This window comes from Schistocerca americana, chromosome 6 (genome assembly GCF_021461395.2).
Source record: "Schistocerca americana isolate TAMUIC-IGC-003095 chromosome 6, iqSchAmer2.1, whole genome shotgun sequence".
NCBI lineage: Eukaryota > Metazoa > Arthropoda > Insecta > Orthoptera > Acrididae > Schistocerca > Schistocerca americana.
The window spans coordinates 394,670,584-394,692,715 of NC_060124.1; the positions used below are offsets into that span (position 1 = coordinate 394,670,584).

Sequence of the window (22,132 nt, forward strand, 5' to 3'; positions counted from 1 at the left end):
TTAGCCAGTAATGTTTCCATTGGGCCTCCCAGGTCATTCTCGCCACCACTCACCTTACCGATTGCAGCCGCACCTTCGCCCCTATTAAAAATGTTGCAAATGGCTCTGAGTACTACGGAACTTAACATCTGAGGTTATCAGTCCCCTAGAACTTAGAACTAATTAAACCTAACTAACCTAAGGACATCACACACAGTCATGTCCAAGGTAGGATTCGAACCTGCGACCGTAGCGGAAGCGCGGTTCCAGACTGTAGCGCCTAGAACCGCTCGACCACAACGGCCCGCTCGCTCGTATTAGCGTGTAGCTTCACCCACATCAGTTTTCTCTATATTTACAACGTGCTGCAGCCTGTATTAATCCTTGTGAAACTAGACCTGTAAGTAGTTATGCGCCTGCAGGGGTGTATTTCGCTAATTTTTAAATGTGTTTGAACTGAACTGTTTGCACGGGTTGTGTTAAGCTGACAAGTTGTACAATGATTTGAGAGTGAACTAACTACTAAGAAACTAACTAACGTCTTATCAAGGGGGGTATAGTGATAATCAAATTCTGATTTGTTTGGTTGACGACGAATTTCTGCATTTCAGTAGTTATCGTTAAACTTATAGCTACCATATAGTTTAATATAAACCGAACATTGTCTTAAAGCTACCAACTTTTCAAACGGTCCTCCCTTATTATGAGTGAGCTAGGGAACTAATGAAATGAACAAGGTTTCATATCATCTTCGTCGCAATATGAGGTCAAAACCTCGATGCCCCAACGTGATAGGGACCGTCATCATCAGTACCATCCCTAGAAATCCACTTACTTTCAGGTGCCGTTGGGAAGAAATGGACAACAGAAGAAGTAAACGATTTTACGTTTAACACTTTATTGAATACAGACATATAGACTTACAATTAATGAAAATATTACTTGCATAATGAATGTGAATCTATTGAGAAACTGTACATTGGTGAATCATTCAGGTTATGCTATGATAACATTTTCAGACACTCACATATACGCACAATGAGGAAAAACAGCATTTGGCTACACTACACGAAAAGTTCCGAGAGCCGTGAGAGGTGTGGAACTCTACCAGCTGAGGCTTCCTGGCAGGTACTTGTCAATGAGGCCCTGGTAGTACGGCTTGAGTGCCTCAATGTCTGGTGTCTCGTCGCTCTTCGTGTACAGGTCGTACTTGCTGCAAGAGACGACAAAAAAAACACTTCGTCAGTGTACTCGCAGCTGTACGTACTGCATATTAACAGCTCCTTCAGGCGACATGTGGTCATTCATCCAAACTTGGTAAGAATTAGATTCAGCTTAAGTTTGAGGTTCACTTTTTGGGGTGCTGTGAAGTGCTTTTTTCTAATTAAATGAAATTTTTAGTACAAATATGACAACGTTTCACTTTGAACGTTATTCCCTATGATGCTCATAATTACTGACTAAATGTACGGTTCACTACATGATTATTGTACGTGATTACACCAAAATCTTGTACATTTCATGATTGATTTTTGTTCAACCTTGTACAGCATAATGATAATATAACTCTCTCGGTTTGGTAATTAGAGAAACAGTTTAAATGAGGAAACAATTAAATTTATCGGTAACAAAGGACACAAAAGACCTGTGTTACGATTTCCCAGACAGATGCTCTTCTGTCGTGTTAGTACTATCTTAGTTAAGAATACTGGGACTAGAATGGACTCAGAAAATCAAAAGGATGTCAACTAAAGATAGCAATACTGTATAGTGTGTAAAGGAGACAGAAGTCAGCAGTGCAATAACAAGTTAACTACTCGAGTGTACTCCGCAGTACGTTATCCAATAGTATTATCCTGCTGCATCTGTCTGTTGGAGAGATTTGTTCATTGCTATTCCGTTTTCAGTATACCAACGATGCCGTTTTTCTATGATGATGATGACAGTAGGGAGAGAGTGAAACCAAGTGCCACCACCTACACTACGCCTCTTGCATACTGAAGTGCGAAGGGACCATCAAGCTTAACGTACCCATCTCATGCAGAGGTCGTAATCACATACCCTCACTTGGTGAAGCCTTACTGGATCTTCACGATTGTTTCCTGAACATTGGTGCAAAGCGTGAAGATCAAGAAATTTACGTGAACTGTTCACTTCCCAGTACCGGCTTCATGTTGTTTGTACAAATTCATTTCGTAGCCGGACTTTGAATCGGGCGCCGCCACAGAGGCGTGCATTGGCGACCTCGACTACGGAGGCGGTTATAGACCAAATTTCTACTCCACTCTCTCCGTACCCAATTATATGACTGTATGTGGCCGTATTGCCATCAAGAAATGATATCACTACACAGGGTCTCGTGCTCGGTGAAAGTTATTAGGGACGATTCCAAGGTGCTGAGGATATTTAGATAGAGAAAATGGGACCCATATTGACTCTTGATAAACGCATAACAATTTCCCAATATGGAATTATGCTTGAACAGCGAGTGTATCTAACAACGTTGGAACTGACCGCAAATAGTAATGGCGTCTTTCCCGATGACAGTGCAGTGGACCATTACAAATGACTTGTTAGAAAGACGTAGGTGAACCTTCAATACCTTATTCGGATTACTAGTCCATCAGAAGATATACAAAAACATACAGAGCGTACACACTCGCCTCTATACCGATATTTTGGGCCATATTTCATTGTCTCTTATGCTGCTAGTATTTTCCATTCAGCAGACAAAACCAGGACCTATGCGTTGCCATATAAATAAAGAAATTATCTAGTTGAAGGTTGGGATGGACATCGCATTTATTTAACAGACAACGTCCTGTTGTATGCATTCTTCTCGTATATTCCCTTGGTAAGAAAATCGGATCACTCACTCTGTATTATGATGAACTATAGTTTGTAGTAGAATTGAAATGGGCTAATTCGTTAGTTAACAAATAGACCCAGCACCGCTAGATAATCTAACGACATTGACGGAAAAACAATTTACGACTGGCAAGTTGGATTATTCTTGACTGATCACACATTATGAATTATAGCCTTTCGACGATTACTCTATGAGAGCATTAAATAACTCGTGAAGTTTATTAGTAGAGCCTGCACAGTGTATCATTTGGTTCAGTGCATTTTGAAAGTTCTTATTACGAATTAAGGGAGGACGTTCATGAAATTGTCCGAAAAAGTCAATTTTGAAGTTTTTTATTTATTTGTAGAATTGATGGAGAATTAGGTTCCAAAGTTTCAATGATGAAATCGCGTCCAAAGTTCCTGAAAAATAATGAAATGTGTGGCACTATTTTCCTGCCAAACGCACTTTTTGTAGCAACGCTAGACTACTAGTCGGTGAACAACGATTCCGTGGATTACTTTCGAGCAAACTTGCGCGGGATGCAGCTATAAGGCTGTGATGTGCACTCCTTGGTGTTACAGATCATCTGTGACTATTTTGTATCTCACAAACGACAACAAAAGAGCAATTCTTGTTTCGCCACATTCTCATTTGCTAATGTTGTCAGAATTCCAACTTACGACGCAGTTCTTATATTTAATGATGAGAGGAGGGTGAAGGTATTAGGGAAATAGGCTGGAAGATAGGAAATCTCACTCAAGACATCCTGAGAAAAATAGATTTACAGCGCCTCTCTACAGCTGAAAAAGTAGTTAAAGACTTGGTAACGGAAACAAGACAAAAAACAAAAAAACCAGAAGAGAAGCCTTGAAAGGGAAGTACATACATAATTTTTTGACAAAAAAATTAAATTCCATAAAAAAGTTACTTGCATGTAATACGTGGAAAGTAACAATAACTGTGTTAATTTCATGTAAAGCATGGAACAAAATTTCACTCAGAATTGTGCATTTGTTGTATCTTTTAAATAGAAAGTGTTTTTTTATGAATGTACCCCCCTTAAGTATGTGACTCTTAGGTCCCAACAGTCTACAAAATAAAACATCGGGTAAATAAACCTAGTAACCCACTGAGATAAAACTGACTGCTTCTCAGCTCGTCGGATATTCGAGGGGTCATATAACGTTCGAAGTAAAGAGATGTTGGACGAAGTACTTGTGGAATATCACACTGAGGACTTCTTATTGGGAGAAAGAAGGTGTTGTTAATTCGTTAACACATCTAGAAGTACTTAATATGATAATCAATTACACCTGCAGCCATGAATAAATCAAGAGAACATTGTACGACCACCATTTACAGTACAAGTTATGAGAAATGCTTACAGAATACAATGATACAAAAAACAGTTAGCCAATCTAAAGACTATCAATTGAAGTAATAATATGAAGCTATGAGTGGATTATCACAATAGCAGTTTTAGAGGGTAATAAATGGTACTTACTTGAACACCTTAACCCACTTGAGGGTTTCCATGTCATCCTCGTTGCAGAGGTGCATGTAGTCTCCGCTCGAGTGCCACGGGTAGAAAGAGTGGAAGCGGATGACTTTGTGCGCTATTTCTGGCAGCTTCGAGCCATTGTGCCTGAGGGCGTGGTACATGTATTCGTCATGGCCCCACGACATCAGCACATTGTCCAGTCCACAGTGCGGTTTGTACATGCCGTACTTGGTGCTGTAAAAGACGACACCACGTGAGAAGCAAGGCAGGCAAGTTCAGCTCGCTGTGGGAAAATGAAAACTACTTTTTCTTATCTTTTTTTTATTCACTGGTAATAGCGTGCAGAACATGATTCACCATTTAAAGTAGACAATGTTACTCTCCAGTGAACACTGTAATTAATAAATGGTTCGCTGTTTGCGAGATCTTCCTAAGCAGTGCTTGCGCTTACCAAATAAATAAGTCTAGACCACTTTGCACATCCTCTTTTATTAAAAATGCTTCAAAATGAGATGTCTATTTGATGTGTACCGGGATAGTTGTAAATACATATTGTGATAATTCCGGGAAACGAATTAATACGTGTGACAGCCGTTCTACCATAAACTATCATCAAGCCGCCGAGATAGTCATATACCAGCGGGGAGAAGACTCACTGGAAGTCATGGACAACAACATAAAATTGGGTTATATGTATCCTTCAACTAAGCTATGGCTTACTTCCATTGGACCGCTAAAGCGAAAAAACTTCTAATAATTCTCCTATCAATAGGACACATTTCATGGGTTTCTACACCATTAGAGGATCCACTAAAGGTTGGTTCCTCTGCTCTAGCCTCCGTACACACCTCAGTGTACCAAATTTGAACTGAACGTATTTTATATTTCATCAACACGTTTTTGGGACATTTTCTCATTAATTTGGTATGAGGTAGCTAGTTACAGAGATTATAATTTTTAAAATCTTTCCTCGCTGTCTGAAAATCTGAAGCTTCACTCTTTTTGCATTTTAATGTTTTCCTCATTTCGCTTTTCGCTTTTTCGTTGGTGTTACTCCTCTTGTATATACGGGGTTTTACAAAAAGGTACGGCCAAACCTTCAGGAAACATTCCTCACACACAAATAAAGAAAAGATGTTATGTGGACATGTGTCCGGAAACGCTTAATTTCCATGTCAGAGCTCATTTTAGTTTCGTCAGTATGTACTGTACTTCCTCGATTCACCGCCAGTTGGCCCAATTGAAGGAAGGTAATGTTGACTTCGGTGCTTGTGTTGACATGCGACTCATTGATCTACAGTACTAGCATCAAGCACATCAGTACGTTGGATCAACAGGTTAGTGTCCATCACGAACGTGGTTTTACAGTCAGTGCAATGTTTACTAATGCGGAGTTGGCAGATGCCCATTTGATGTATGGATTAGCACGGGGCAATAGCCGTGGCGCGGTACGTTTGTACCGAGACAGATTTCCAGAACGAAGGTGTCCCGACAGGAAGATGTTCGAAGCAATTGATCGGCGTCTTAGGGAGCACAGAACATTCCAGCCTATGACTCGCGACTGGGAAAGACATAGAACGACGAGGACATCTGCAATGTACGAGGCAATTCTTCGTGCAGTTGATGATAACCCTAATGTCAGCGTCAGAGAAGTTGTTGCTGCACAAGGTAACGTTGACCACGTCACTGTATGGAGAATGCTACGGGCGAACCAGTTGTTTCCGTACCATGTACAACGCGTGCAGGCACTATCACTAGTGATGGCCTCCACAGGTACACTTCTGCGAATGGTTCATACAACAATGTGTCAATCCACATTTCAGTGCAAATATTCTCTTTACGGATGAGGCTTCATTCCAACGGGATCAAATTGTAAATTTTCACAATCAACATATGTGGGCTGACGAGAATCCGCAATTGTGCAATCACGTCATCAACACAGATTTTCTGTGAACGTTTGGGCAGCCATTGTTGGTGATGTGTTGATTGGGCCCCATGTTCTTCCACCTACGCTCAGTGGAGCACGTTATCATGATTTCATACGGGATACTCTACCTGTGCTGCTAGAACATGTGTCTTTACAAGTACGACACAACATGTGGTTCATGCACGATGGGGCTCCTGCACATTTCAGTCGAAGTGTTCGTACGCTTCTCAACAACAGATTCGGTGACCGATGGTTTGGTAGAGGCGGACCAATTCCGTGGCCTCCACGCTCTCCTGACCTCAACCCTCTTGACTTTCATTTATGGGGGCATTTGAAACCTCTTGTCTACGCAACCCCGGTACCAAATGTAGAGACTCTTCGTGCTCGTATTGTGGACGGCTGTGATACAATACGCCATTCTCCAGGGCTGCATCAGCGCATCAGGGATTCCATGCGACGGAGGGTGGATGCATGTATCCTCGCTAACGGAGGACATTTTGAACATTTCCTGTAACAAAGTGTCTGAAATCACGCTGGTACGTTCTGTTGCTGTGTGTTTCCATTCCATGATTAATGTGATTTGAAGGGATGTAATAAAATGAGCTCTAACATGGAAAGTAAGCGTTTCCGGACACATGTCCACGTAACATATTTTCTTTCTTTGTGCGTGAGGAATGTTTGCTGAAAGTTTGGCCGTACCTTTTTGTAACACGCTGTATAATAACATTAAGTTTTAGATGATGTTAGAAAATAGCTTAACATAATTGTTTTGTCAATTCGCGACTGTATCGAGCAAAATTGTATACAAAACCTAGTGCGCTTCTGGTTTGTATCCACTCGCTACGACTGCTACCAGATCAGTAAGGAATGAATATCTTTTGTGTGCGTGTGCGTGTGTGTGTGTGTGCGTGTGTGTGTGTGTGTGTTTGTGGTTGTGCTCCTTCTACCGTCGATGACAAATAAAAATGAGTCATCAGCACAGATACATTTGCTCGACTGAGTGCCTATCCGATATTGAATGAAGCATTAGCGAAAAATACTACAGAAAACACTACGTCACAAGCACAAAACCGAACAGACTGTCGCAGGGGGAAGAGATGCGACATATTACATTTTGTTTGATTTTTAACGCTATCCGTCCTGGCCTTTTTACTCCACTGAAAAAAAATACGCGCAAATGTGTAAATGATGACACTATGCGCTGTGTATGGCGATGTAGGGATATAAAATGTAGAGTGGCAACGGCAACAAAAGCATTTCTGAAGAGAAATTTGTTAACATCGCATACAAATTTTAGTGTAAGAAAGTCTTTTCGGAAGGTGTTTTCCTGTCGTGTAACCTTTGTAATGGAACTGGTTAGTGACACATTCTCCATTTAGTGAACAACTCGAAACGTCCCATAAATTTACCATGTGATCCGATAAGGATCAACTGCCAACATCATTTGTTGCGGATCCCTCATAATTTCAATAATGTAAATGAAATCATTATTTGTATTTACATACAAGACATGCGTTTAAACTGTAATCTATGAGGAATAATGTTAATTTTTTACTTTTTCGTAACTATTATTTTTATGTATTAAATGTATTTAAGAATTTGTTATGTCTTGCAATTCCATTTGAAGTGACTGACACTAATATCTTAACTAATAAACTCACAGATTAACTTCAGGAAAGATTGCCGAAAAGTCATGCTTTCGTTAATGTCAAAATTTCCTTTCATGTGTGTATTGCTTTTATCCTTCCTGGCTTGTTCGCCGTTGGTAGGAAGTCGGTTCTGTGTTGTGGTAAGAGTGTTGTGGAGATGATAAAATGAACCCAAAAAGCTTTTGTCCAAACCATACTCAAAGGCACTGTGCAAAGACCAAGAAGAAGCTGTAATGGCTGTCGTCGTACAAGATACGCAATTAATATCAAAGTTTAAATTCTAACCTTCATCTCTTCGTTGTAGCTTTTAAGGATTTGAAAAGCGCTGACACAAACCAGTTCGCTGTGGAAAAAATAAGGTTTTCAAACAACATTCTGTATTCAATTTATGAGTGTTCAAACATGAAGCTGAAACGTGAAGGGTAAACAGCTCAGACAAGACGAGAATAGAAGCTTTCGAAATGAGGTGTTGAAGAATAGATAGGTGGATTGAGGTCCAGATGAGGAGATACTAAATAGACATGGGGAGAAAGTAAATTTGTGGCACATCTTGACTATAAGAAGGGACTGGATGACAAACACGACTCGAGACGTCAAGGAAACCTCTGCATAGTATTCGAGGGAAGGGTGGGGGCTAAAGTTGTAGAGGGAGACGAAGCGATGAATTAAGCAAGCAGATCAAAATGGGTGCAAGCTTCAGTAATTCTGAGATGAAGAAGCTTGCACAAGTTGGAGTAGAGTGGAGAGCTGCACCATCCACCCTTACGAGTGAAGACCTCAACAACAGGAATCCACTGTGTGTCTTGTATGAAAATAAGCATGCTCCATTCATTCACGGTGCCTGCTGATGACAACAGTAATCCTCACTTTACTGCTCACCCACAAGCTCACATTCAGCACTGCTTGGCCGTCCGGAGTGGCCGAGCGGTTAAAGGCGCTACAGTCCGGAACCGCACGACCGCTACGGTCGCAGGTTCGAATCCTGCCTCGGGCATGGATGTGTGTGATGTCCTTAGGTTAGTTAGGTTTAAGTAGTTCTAAGTTCTAGGGGACTTATGACCACAGCAGTTGAGTCCCATAGTGCTCAGAGCCATTTGCACCATTTTTTTTCAGCACTGCTTGTTTGTGACTCGGGTTTATTTTGTTGCGTTACACTCTGCTTTATGCCACACTTCTTGGTGACTACACATAACAGGTTTTCTCACTGTCGTCGAGGTATTTGTTTCTAACTAACAAAGGCAGTTGGGGTAGAATACCGAACAAATTACAGATACATGACGGACGCAAGAAGTATTCCTATATCATCGTGCCCGTTTTAAGAAATTTTTCATATTATCATTGTTGCCCAGTTTCTGAAGACAGACTCGTAAACAGAGCTTCGTACACCAATAATCTCAATCAAAAGGGATGTAATGTTTGCTACTTGTGAGACAACATTTCGAAAGAAATAATTGCTTCGGTAATATATGGAAGTTTTGATATGTGAACGGCATACTTGTATCGTGGATCCTTGCCATCTGGGTTGTCGACGAAGCTGGTGTCCCTGTAGACGATGGAGTCGGCCCAGGCGCAGCCCACTGGGAAAGTATCGCCTACGACTGCCCACTGAGGCTCATCATAGAACGCCATGATCTGAAACAAAAGAAACACTTTACTTTTTCGGAAGACGAACCGGAAATGCTGGTTACCTTCATTCCGATCAAGCAAGGCTTGACGTGTCTTTATCCGAATTTGCTGTTAATGATCCTGCTCTCTGCAATGAAACTTTTTAATACGGTATTCCACTATTCAACATCGAAGCAAGGGTATAACCATTGCTCCATGTCGGCTACAAGGTTAAAAATGGCTGTGATCAACAGTAGATATGAAGTAAATGCAATAAAGAATATGACGTATAAGCTGTGATCAAGCAACATGTGGCGGCCCCAGAGAGTTTAATAGAAAATATAAGCACAACGTTTAACCGAGAGAGTCTTATACAGCACTGCCTACCTTGTCTGAATGTAAGTACATTATTTCGTTTTGTTGATCCATGTACTATTTCTCAGATTGGTGATGGACTTAATCAAATTACTTACCCAGAATTAATCACAAAGAAGGTTATGCTTTAAGCCCCGTCGACGAAGGAATCATTAAAAACGGACCATAAACTCGAATCGGAGAAGTATATGGGAGGAAGCTGACCCTGCCGTTTCAAAGGAAACATCACAGTATTCACGGTAAGTGATTTTTGGTAGTCACAGGCAACCTAAATCTTGATTGCCGGACGGCGCATTAAACCTCCGTCCTCACGGGTATGACTCCATTCCACAATAACGTCTCTTCCAATTCAGCGTCAATCAGGGTTTTTTTCCGTATGAGACGTACGTTTTCCAAGAAACTTTTTTCCTCAACCTTCTCTGTCTACGCTGATCTGCTGTACGATAGAGTAGCGTACCAGCTGTCAATACAAGATATACGAGACTAAGTTTCAAAACGCGAAACATAGTAACTACCTCTAGTCTGATTCAGGGGCCGGCCAGAATGTGGTTTTTAGGTGGTTTTCCACAGTACAGTTGGCAGGGGAAACGCTGGTTTCGTATCTCCGCCCCTGTAACACAGTATCCCATTAAAACACGAAAACACGCAGAACAGAGATTACACGGTTCAAAAAATAGTGACCATGACTTTGCCTGATATGTTTGGGTAAACGACGTAGTGACAGGGCAGAACCATGCCAGAAAAATAAATGTCGCATCCAGTGTGGACGAGTGGTCATCATGTGTGAATCCTTTATTAACTCCTGGAAGCGCCTAGTAGTTTATATTCGTACTTTACTAAGCATTTCCGTTTACTCCTGTTTCTTTCCTTCTCCTTTCCTCTTCCGTTTCGCAGTTCACTACCATCAACAACTTGTAGATCGCATTCAGTGACACGGTGATAAAATGTGTGAATCTCATCTTCTATAATACTACAACGATTTTTTTATAGAGGTTTTATGTAGCAGAACGTTTGTGAATCGCTGACCGCATTCTTTCAAAGTGTGTACCCCCTTATTATAGTTGAACTAAATGTTTTTAATTAAATGATAAGGATAAAAACAAAAGGTTTATTGATAATGTGTAACAGAAGAAAATGTTGCTCTTAGGCGCTTTGGTATTCGGTAGAGGGATACAGGTGTAATTCATTATGTACACTGTAATAGCACTAGCGGAATGGTAAAACAATCCAAAAACATGAAAGGTGTTGTTCATTGTCACCTCTGATACCTGATTTCTTGATTGAAGATCGAGTTTGAGAAATACAGCCTCATCTCGCTACTTGAAAGGAAATTAGCATCATACATTTCGCTGAGAGCGTGTGACTGTAATAGCCGAGCGTGGGCAGGAACTGAAGGAAGGAATGAACGAACGAAAATTAGGCTTTAACGCCCCGTCGAGCAGGGATTGGGTGGGGTGTTTAATTAAATTGAATGAGAGCCCGTTTCTGATTATAATATGTATGTGTGCGTTCAGTAAGTAATGCAAAAATTTTCTTCTCGGCCACTTTCGGTTGGAAAATTGCTAAATTCGTTTCGGGGCATGGTGGAATATTTCCGCTTCAGTCCCTGTAGTACCATGAAGCTGCGATAGATGGCACCGTTATGAGCTTTCGAAACAGGAAAAAAATAGTATACATGTTGAAAAGAGTTACGTCCCAGTTCAAAATTTAGCTATCCACCACGTCCCCTCTTGCACACACCGTTACCTTAGTGACACAAGTAAGCGAGGTAGACACACCTTGCCCAGGTCGTGTATGAGTCCGGTGAGCTGCAGCCACTCGCAGTCCGGGTATTCTTCACGGATGCGCTCAGCCGTCTGGTAGGCGTGCACGATGTTGGGCACGTCGACGTCAGGGTCGCTCTCGTCCACCAGCTTGTTCAGCGTGTCGAGGGCCTCCAGAATGGGGGCGCGGAACTTGTCGAACTTGCGCCACTTCTCGTGCCGACCTGCACACCAGAACGTGGTAAGAGCCGCCGTCCTCACCAGCCAACGCCGACATTTAACACTTCCGTTTCTCTTGTCATAGCTGAGTACTACTGGCAATTAAACAGATTGAATATTAGAACATAACTAGCAAAGTGTGAGTGACTTCAGTGACTCTCGACGACACCACACTTATGAGTAGTCGGTAGAAATGCTTCTGACGAAAAGCATTTTCATCCCCACAAAACTGGAACTGGCGTTCAATTTTCATTGATAACAAAACTGAATGCAGTTCCTTGTGTTTTATTCCAAAATTTTAAGGGTGCCTGCATGAAAAATAGTTCACGGTGTTCCAAAAAAGAAGCTGTTTCTTTAAATTATCATTTATTATACTTACCACGCAGCCACCATCTTATAACATATTACTGTTGCACTCTTCACTCGGAAGACTGGGCGGATACAGCTCTCCACTCTAACTTGTCTTTTTCTGTGCATACCTACTCCAGCCGACATAGATTTCAACGTGCTTATTGTATTCAAGACTTCGTCTCTCTCTACAATTTTGAACACTCCCCTCGCCCTCCCATTCCTCCACCTCACACACATACTTCTTTCCATTACCAAATATTCGATTCCTTGATTTCATAGAACGTCCCCTGACGACTAATACATTGTTTTAGTCAATCTGCACCAAGAAGCTCCTTTCCGCTTTACTATTCCATTAGTTACTCGGTACAACATTGCTGCAACTCGTAGAGTTTGCGAGAAGTGAGTAGAAGTTGTTCCCAAATCCTACAAAATGCGAAAAAATTTAACTGTTGACGAGCTGTTAGTAACATTTAGAGCTCACTGTCTATTCAAACAGTATATCACAAGCAAACCAGCAAGATAAGTGAAAAGGACGTGGACTGCGTGTGACAGCAAATACTCAATATGTACTGTAAGCCCAAATTCATACAGGAAAGGAGAATGGAGCGCCAGCAGAAAAAAATCAGGGGACGATGAGTTGCTGAGGAGAGGCAGAGCTTCCACTAAATACGACCAACAAGGAGGGTCATAGACCTGTATCCTAATTCCGAAATTACACTATTGAGGTCAGTTTTATTCCTACGGGAAACAGAAATGTTCCATTAATCAGCACACTCCACCAAGATAACGAAATCATTGAGAATCCTGATAAAAACAAAAACCGGGTTATTATCACAATTCAACGAAAGGGGCTGTAAACACATTTGATCAGCTATCAGGTCAAAAAAGTGAAAAACCAACAGCTGATCGTTCAACTTTTCCACAGCATTTTGCCCGAACTGCAGTCAAAAAAAAAAAAAAAAAAAAAAAAAAGAGAAGAGAGGGAGAGGGAGAGAGAGAGAGAGAGAGAAGGAAGATGTTCCAACGTTTTAACATACATATATATTAAAATAAGAAATTTTCTTACAATGTTGTGGATGTAATAATAATTTAGTATAATAATAATATTACTAATAACTAGTAGTGTTGTAGTAATAATTATATTATTATATTCACTGAAATACAAAATATAATTAAGTCAAAAACTGTATGAAAATTGTCCATTATTAGAAGTTTTATGCACTATTTTAGTGTCGGCTCATACTGTCTCGAACAGTACGGTTGTATAGTAACAGAGAACAGAACAGCAGTGTTAAACTTCGGGACGAAGTACTATATCAGGAAACTTTCCTATCATCGACAGACGAATTCTGTCAGACTCAAAAGTTTCGCAACCGACCAGTTATTTAGTGAACTACGATCGAACGCTAACGAGTCTGCTGCCGGTCTTCTACTGCCTGGGTCAAGGTAAACCCATTGGTGTGGGCAGAGATGTATCTTTACCAGTTCTTACAACTCGCCGATGATTAATGATTACTGTCGTATTTATTATAATTTCGTTTCAACTGATTTCAGTGACATTTGTTTGCACTTACCTCTCTCTTTTTTTCCATACGGATAACGTTTGTAATTTTTTTGTAATTATAAATTTCCCGTGCTTATTTTCTTGATTCATGATACATGAATTTATGAAATGTACTTCATCATGGTTCTGTTAATTATCCAGTTAGACACATGAGAGTGTTTTTATGAGTACATATTTTACAAACTTGGTCCTGAATGTTAAATTAGGGTTCAAGGGTTGTGATTTTAGTATGCCTTTAAGATATGACGATCGTTTGCGTTTGCATTTACCTTTATTTTTTTTTAGAAAATTTTCTTTCCACTGCAATTTGTGTCCTAGGCATTTACTTGCTTTACATAGAAATTATAGCCGGTCCGTGTGGCCGAGCGGTTCTAGGCGCTACAGTCTGGAACCGCGTGACTGCTACGGTCGCAGGTTCGAATCCTGCCTCGGGCATGGATGTATGTGACGTCCTTAGGTTGGTTAGGTTCAAGTTCTAGGGGACTGATGTCCTCAGACGTTAAGTCCCATAGTGCTCAGAACCATTTGAACAACAGAAATTATAAGGTGTTACAGATTACGCTGTTATACTCCCACTTCGAATAGCTTTCCCCTCTCATACACCCACCCCCACTCCACTCTTTAATATCCACATGTAACAACGCGAAACTTTATTGTAATTTCAGTCTTTTATGGCTAAAAAAATGGCTCTGAGCACTATGGGACTTAACTTCTGAGGTCATCAGTCCCCTAGAACTTAGAACTACTTAAACCTAACTAACCTAAGGACATCACACACATCCATGCCCGAGGCAGGATTCGAACCTGCTACCGTAGCGGTCGCGCGGTTCCAGACTGAAGCGCCTAAAACCGCTCGGCCACTCCGCCCGGCAGTCTTTTATCATATGACGACAAGTACACTTACTCAAATGTTAAACGACTTTATGACATTCAAAGTGACTAACTATATTTGTTTGTTTGTACAAAGCTTTTGTGGATTAAGCACATCTCAAGATGTCAATATTTACTGAAACCCGTAATGTGAATGATTCTTATGTATCTAAGTGATCGCTGACATAATAAATTACTACGCAAACGTTCCAAAGGTCGAATTCTTTCAGTTGGCAGTATGTCGGTTTTTAAATGTATATGAATGGTTTGAATCTTCAAAAACGATCACAATACTTTTACGAATTTTTTTCACTTCTAGATCTTTAACCCAGGGAAGCACCGTATCAGCGCATGTGCTGACTCTAGTCGGTCTACGAAGATGACAATAATCATTTTTATGTACCTTCTGAACGAGGTTGCAGGAACGCCGACGAATAAACTACGATACTTCGTCAAAATCGTTTAACAGGAAATCGAGCAAACATTAATTGGAATTTAAAGCCATGACTGCCTTACTTTTTTGAACCAAGGGAGTCAAAAATGTGTGCACTCGTTAAAGAGATATCTACCCCCTCTTCACTGTTACAATTTTTCAGTTCAAAGATGATTAGTATTCAAGCTCATTACAATCTGTCGCTTTCAATTAGACGCATTATATGTTGACATAAGGGTGGTAGGGAAGTATTTCAGTGAGTAGCAGTCTCACCCCAGTGGCAAGCTCTACATAACCCAATATTAGGTTCAAATGGTTCAAATGGCTCTGAGCACTATGGGACTTAACTGCGGAGGTCATCAGTCCCCTAGAACTTAGAACAACTTAAACCTAACTAACCTAAGGACAGTACACACATCCATGCTCGAGGCAGGAATCGAACCTGCGACCGTAGCGGTCGCGCGGTTCCAGACTGTCCAATATTAGATACTTGAGGCGAGATACGCCAGATACTCACTTTTGACGAAATCCACGGTCTGGTGCTTGTGCATGGCGTGGTAGAGTCTGCGCACGCGCTCCTTGATGGGGTCACTCTCGTCGATGGTGTAGTCGCGGAACTGCGAGACCGGCTTCCCCGCGTGCAGAGGCTCCGGCCTGAGTACCTCAGAGGGGTCGATCAGAGGCTGCGACTGTGAACAAAAACAAACCAGGGTTAGCGTGGCCTTATCTTCCACCTCACTTGATGGCATTTCCCTTTTGGAGAGAACGTCATTCTCCTATCTAGTCAATACAAAACACAACTCGCGCACAAAAAATGAAATTCCTCTCAGATAGACGTATCATTAAGTCTGTATGAAGACCCTTACAATATTTACGGCCTTCGTTCAGATATTGGCTACGTAGTATTTGGCATACATGTGTCAGTCGTAATAACTATTTCGTACCTAAACTTAATCCTGCCAGAGGTAAAAAGAGTTCTTGAAAGAACAACTGAACATAAAGGACATTGTCTTGAAAGGAGGATATTAGATGAACTTTAACAAAAGCAAAACGAGGATAATGGAATTTAGCCGAATTAAATGCGGGATACTGAGTCAATTAGGTTAGAAAAGTGTGTCACGTAAAATAATATATTAATGTCGAAGAAAACAGTCTTGGCTGAAAAGTTGTTTTTACGCGTTTCGCCTTTGTGGGGTATCATCAGATTATGTGAAAATGAAGTAAGATAACTGTCAATTGCCGCTCAAGGGCATTGAATATAAGCAGCGTCTGGATATAACATCCGTTCGTCAAATGTCTTACCAGATGCATGAAGGACCTTATTTGTACTAAAGCAGGCTCAGCATGGTGTATAGATTCCGGGTGGCGCATACAACATGCGGGTGTAAAGCAAAAAGCGATCGGCTATGCAGGTTCACCCAGCACAAGAACAGAACTGTTGTTGTGCTGGGGAGACTTCGTTAGCCGATCGTATTTAATCTGATGATGTCTCACAAGAGCGAAACATGTAATTGTTACTCGTATTAGTGAAAAAAATGTTGCAACATAGACTTTTTTCATTCAAAATATTCATAACCTGTTCCTGGATCAGACTGCCAAAATGTGGTGGGACCAATATTAGTAGAGTAGCTTTGCTATATGAGCGGCAAAACAACTGAAGATGGCCAAAGTAGAGACGATATAAGATGTAGACTGGCGATGGCAGGAATAGCATTTCTGAAGAAGAGAAATTTGTTAACTTCTAATAAGTGCTAGGAAGCCTTTTCTGTAGGTATCTGAATGGAGTGTAACAGTGTCTGGTAGTGAAACATGAACGACAGACAGTTTAGACGAGGAGAGAATACAAGTTTTTGAAACGTGGTGTTACAGAAGAATGCTGAAAATTAGAGGTGTAGATCGAGTAACTGATGAGAAACTGGGGAGAAAAGAAATTTGTGGAACAATCTGAATAAAAAAGGGATAGGTGGAGAGGACACATTATGAGATATCAAGGTATCACCAATTTAGTATCTGTGTGAACTGCGGCGGGGGGGGGGGGGGGGGGTAAAAATCATAAAGGGAGACCAAGAGATGAATACAGTAAGCAGATCCAGAATGATGTAGGTTGCAAAAGTTATTCGGAGATGAAGAAGTTTGGACAGGATACCGTAGCATAGAGAGCTGTATCAGACCAGTCTCTGGACTGAAGATCACGACCACAACAACAACAACAAGCAATACTTCATTTTAATGGATGTTCGTCGATTGAACTCTAATGCTGAGGTAGCATCCCTCCCGTTTTCTCAGCTAAGCTTTTTCACCCAACAGTGTTCATGTACGGATGAGAAAAATAGTGAAAAACCTGTTAAATTAAAAAACTTCATAATAGCTTGTCTTCCATATAGACAGAGAAACGCAGTTCATAATGGCTTGTCATGTACATTACCATATTGTACTTTGTTTTCTGTGCTACCGACCTCAGTATGTAAATTGAAGAAGGAGGGTTGCGTAACCTGAGGCTAGAATTTAGCTATCTTCTTTCGAATAGCGCCAAAGTGTGCTACGAAGTTGAGTCTAATATATATCTGTGGTCTGGAAGAAAAATGATGGCTTTTTCAGAGGCACAACCCACAAATGTCCAAATTTCTACAACTAACTGAGTAAATACTCAACTGTACTGCAATTCTGCTGCATTCAAATTCAATTGTGTCTAATATTTGCTAACACGTTCTAACATTAAATGTTATATTTTAAGTAATAGATTTTAAGAGAAATACAGTGTCTCAGCTTAAACATACAAGAACACGGCATAAAAATACTTTCGGATTCATTAAAACCATTAAATAGTAACTACGCCATACGACTGCCAATAATGTCCCTCTTCATATTATCTATGAACAAATCATACGAGGTAATTTGTTACTTTTTCATCGGGTCATTTATAGGGCGCATCTTGAAAATATGGTACCAACCAGTTTACATACAATTAGCATTCATCCTTCAGCTGAAGGCAAGCTGTCAGTTTGCAGATGAGTAAATGCAAGAATTAATCTTTGCTTTTAAAGTTAGTTTTGTCAAGTGACTATAGCTCCTACACTTCCTGTATCACTGATGTTTATTATAAAATTAATCATTACTTTAATTGCTTATGTGCACTTTAAAGATGTTAAGCATCTAATTATTACTTATTTTTACTGTGTCAGATTATTAGCAACAAATTTTCTTGTAAACTAGGTGATTGGTTATCTGCAGTTAAACGTTTCTAAGCCTAAAGTGACATCTGCAAGATTTTCTTGAAAAAGCAAAATTTTACTGTGGAACACATATTATTCCAATGTCCTTCAACGCAAAGAAAAGCTTTATTTGTAAAATTTAAGTAGCCTGATAATATCATTAAAATAACATTAGAAAATTAAAAGTGGGAGAATACATTACATTTCCTTTCTCCTCAGTAGCTGCAGCGACACGAAAGGCAAAGCTTGCTGCGTTTTTCCATCAATTATACGTTAGAATGTGTGTCTTAGTTTTGAATTTCTTGTGACGAAATTAACATCTATTTAATTACTCCTAATGTTTAGCGCTTTTGTGTTCGGAGCTGTAGTCACCGATGTGCAGAATTTAATGTAAAGGTTCTATAGAAGTTACATGTTAAACTTCATGTAGTTCGCAGACCCTGTAGGGCAAAGGTTTTTTTTTTAATATTTTTATCACTGAAATTTTTCTGCTTTAATTTGTTGACAGCATTCACTTCAAGATCTCTGGGGACGTCTTTTTTTCAACGGCAGCCTCTTCATTAGTTTAAGATAAGTGTAAAGTATACTAAAGTGCAAGTTTTAATATATATCGCATAGTTTTAATAAGTTCCATTATTGCTGCAAAAGATATTTAAAGATTCCGGATCCCGTAAATTTGTTTACCGATTGGCAATATAAATACATTCATAAACTATACACGATTTGTAATTTTTGCGTTCTGTTTCAATATGTTGCTGAGTAATGTGTACCACACGAAAGTCAAGTTTGCTGTAGTTATTCAGAAGATGAGTGGATTTGTAGTCTTTTGTGTTGCTGTATCAAGTAGCTTCACTCATAAAGTTTATTTGCCTTCTTGTGTCATGGATAGTTCTTATAGCATACAGTTCATGTGTTACTTATGATAGCTTTATAATACTGCTGTTACTTTACTGTCGAGGAATGTAATTGGTGCTGAATTCCACGATTTTATCTTCCTTCGTGCACTGATCATGCCTGTGATTATCCAACTGCACTTAAATTAAAGGATTTTTCATGCAAACCTCTTTAGCAACTTTGACACTGGTGCAAACATCAGTGCTTGATTCCTAACTGTGGAGGGAATTAATTGCTTCACTTTCCACAGTTTCTAGGCCCGTAGCTACCACAAAATGACTTTCCTGATTGCACCTCAAACGACCTCAGGCAAGAGGGTTAGGCGGCTCAATCATCAAAAAGACGAAATTTCATATTTCAGAACAGTAATAATATACCATTACACTCTCCTTGATGGAAGTGTGACAAACAGAGAATCCCTAAAAGCCTTGTTCTCTGGTTGCCTAAACTACACAAAATTATTAAGCATGAATTATCGGAGAATTTTCTAAAATAAAAAAAAATCAGTTAACACTGTAATTCAATGCTTTAGATCAGGTGGGAAAAAATATGTAAACTGTATCTCTCACCATCCGAGTTGATGAATTATGAATATCAGTTATAACTAACTACTAAAGCAGGATGAAATAAATATGTAGATATTTTAAGTCCTACTCGCAGCAAATTCATTAGCTTCGGAGCACCAGCTAAACCTAGACAGGTTCTGAGCAGCCAATTAACCACACCGTTTTCGGTTTATCCTAGCGCACAGCTAAATTATTTAGGGAAACCACGGAGAAAATAATTCTCTGTGGGCGAACTAGAATTCTATTCCCACTTTTGTTCGAACAAGAGTCCATGTTCTGAGGAATAAGAAGCCCTGTTTACTCACCAGAAGCTTAGCAGTGGCCATGATGCTGACAAGGAAAGCGGGAGGCGACCGTAAGTGAGCACCCAACTGCTTCCGTACAGCGACGCTGGTGTTGGCCGGCGTCGTTGCTTCCCCTGTATTTATTCGCAGAGGTTATCGGCGTCGTTCGCCAAGGTCACGACGCCCGTCGATGGCGAATATCACGCGAGATGCCACCTTGCGCAATACGCTACTCCTCTGTTCGACGTCGCAGTTCTCTGTGGAAAAGTACTGCCTATTTTTGATCATGACGCTACAGATCGAGTAAAAGTGTTCTGCAGGCAGAGAAAAAGTCGAAATACTAAACTCTTTCTTCTGTAACTGTTTCACTGTGGAAGACCGTACAGCTATTCCTCCTTGAAATCGTCACACGAACATCAAAAACGGCGCATCTCGAAATAAGAGACAACGGGAGAGAAAAACAGCTGACACCCCTCAACGGAGAAAAGGCCACTGATGGGACACCAGTTCGATACTACATTGAGTATGTGAAAGAACATACTCTTGCCTTAGGACGCAGGAGGAGTGCAGCGTTGCTAGTGACTGGGAAAAAATCACAAGTCATGGTCGTTCTAGAAAAGAATCATTAGATAGCCAAACACAAGTAGAGTCCTATGTAGATGACACCGACCTGTTGTAGGATTCTGGAAGATGTTTCATGTTTGCGTATTATGACAATTATGTTCAAAATGTTCAGATGCGTGTGAAATCTTATGGGGCTTAACTGCTTAGGTCATCAGTCCCTAAGCTTACACATTACTTAACCTAAATTATCCTAAGGACAAACACACACCCATGCCCGAGGGAGGACTCGAACCTCCGCCGGTACCAGCTGCACAGTCCATGACTGCAGCGCCCTAGACCGCTCGGGACAATTATGAAGACTTGGAATCTCCTCTGCAGGCATGAACACGGATTCTGCAAACAGAGATCGTGTGAAATCCAGTTTGCTCTGTCTATCCACGGAAAAGCAGTGGATATCGGCACAGAGGTGAATGCTGTGTTCCTGGACTTCCAGAAAGTCATATAGTTCCACACTACCACCTAATGAACCAAAAACAAGCGAATGAAATATCAGACCAGTTGGGTGGCTGGAAAGAAAAGTTCCTAGCAAACGGAGAGAAATCTACAGACGTAAAAGTAACTTCTTACGGACTCCAACAGCGTCTTACATCGTCATTACTTCCTACAGTATACAGACTTTGAGGACTTGTAGTAGGCACCAGATAGGTTTAGCTCAGGAACTCATATTCAAAAACGTACCGTTTCCCCACTGCACGCAAAATACCGCAGCAGACATTGCTCTCTGACTTATGCCGCTTGTTGTCTGGGTCTAATTACAAGTAAGACTCGATGTGGCAACCACTGACGTCAACACCGATGCGGTGAAATGAAATGAGCGTATGGCATTCTTGGCCGGGATGTCCCAGTCGTGTTCGGTCGCCAAGTGCAAGTCATATTCCATCCGGCGCCACATTGGCCGACTTGCAGCCGATGATGAGGATGAAATTATGATGAGGACAACACAACACCCAGTCCACGAGCGGAGAAAAATCTCCGACCCGGCCGAGAAACGAACCCGGGCCCAGTGTATGGGAGGCAAGCACGTTACCACTCAGCTAAGCAGGCGGTATCTCTGAACCATCTTTTGGTAAACACCATCGTTAATTCCTGGTCCTTCAACACCTGCCAAAGCAATAATAAGTGCCAGTAGATCTTCCTCGGGTGCCACGGGGGACTCGTAAATCAATAATTTCATGCGATCCCACAAGTAGTATTCTAGCGGGCTCGCCTCGTGAGAACGTACCGGCCAAGCAATTGGGCCACCAAGTACGTAATACCGTTGTCAGTGCCGCCGAATGAGTGAAATTTGAACGTGTGTTATGGAATTTTGCGAGCACTGGGAAAATGCTACGTTTCCCGACATGAATGTCTATGAAAACGCAACCGTCTTGGGCTCCACTGCAAGTCCTCAACCACTGTAAAGGGAACTTAGTTACACCCTGTATAAATGACCTAGTGGATGACGTCAGAAAATCTGTGATGCTTT

The 22,132-nt window shown here is 40.9% G+C and overlaps 1 protein-coding gene across 1 annotated transcript; it reads right to left on the bottom strand.

The window, feature by feature from the left end:
- Positions 1–860: 860 nt before the first annotated feature.
- LOC124619925 (inositol oxygenase-like) lies at positions 861–20,165 on the bottom strand. The gene is made up of 6 exons (XM_047146568.1): positions 20,065–20,165; positions 15,605–15,776; positions 11,666–11,874; positions 9,403–9,539; positions 4,335–4,565; positions 861–1,192 (listed from the first exon to the last, which is right to left on the bottom strand). The coding sequence occupies exons 1-6, from the start codon at positions 20,083–20,085 to the stop codon at positions 1,084–1,086; spliced, it is 879 nt and encodes a 292-aa protein (XP_047002524.1). The 5' UTR covers positions 20,086–20,165; the 3' UTR covers positions 861–1,083.
- Positions 20,166–22,132: the final 1,967 nt, after the last annotated feature.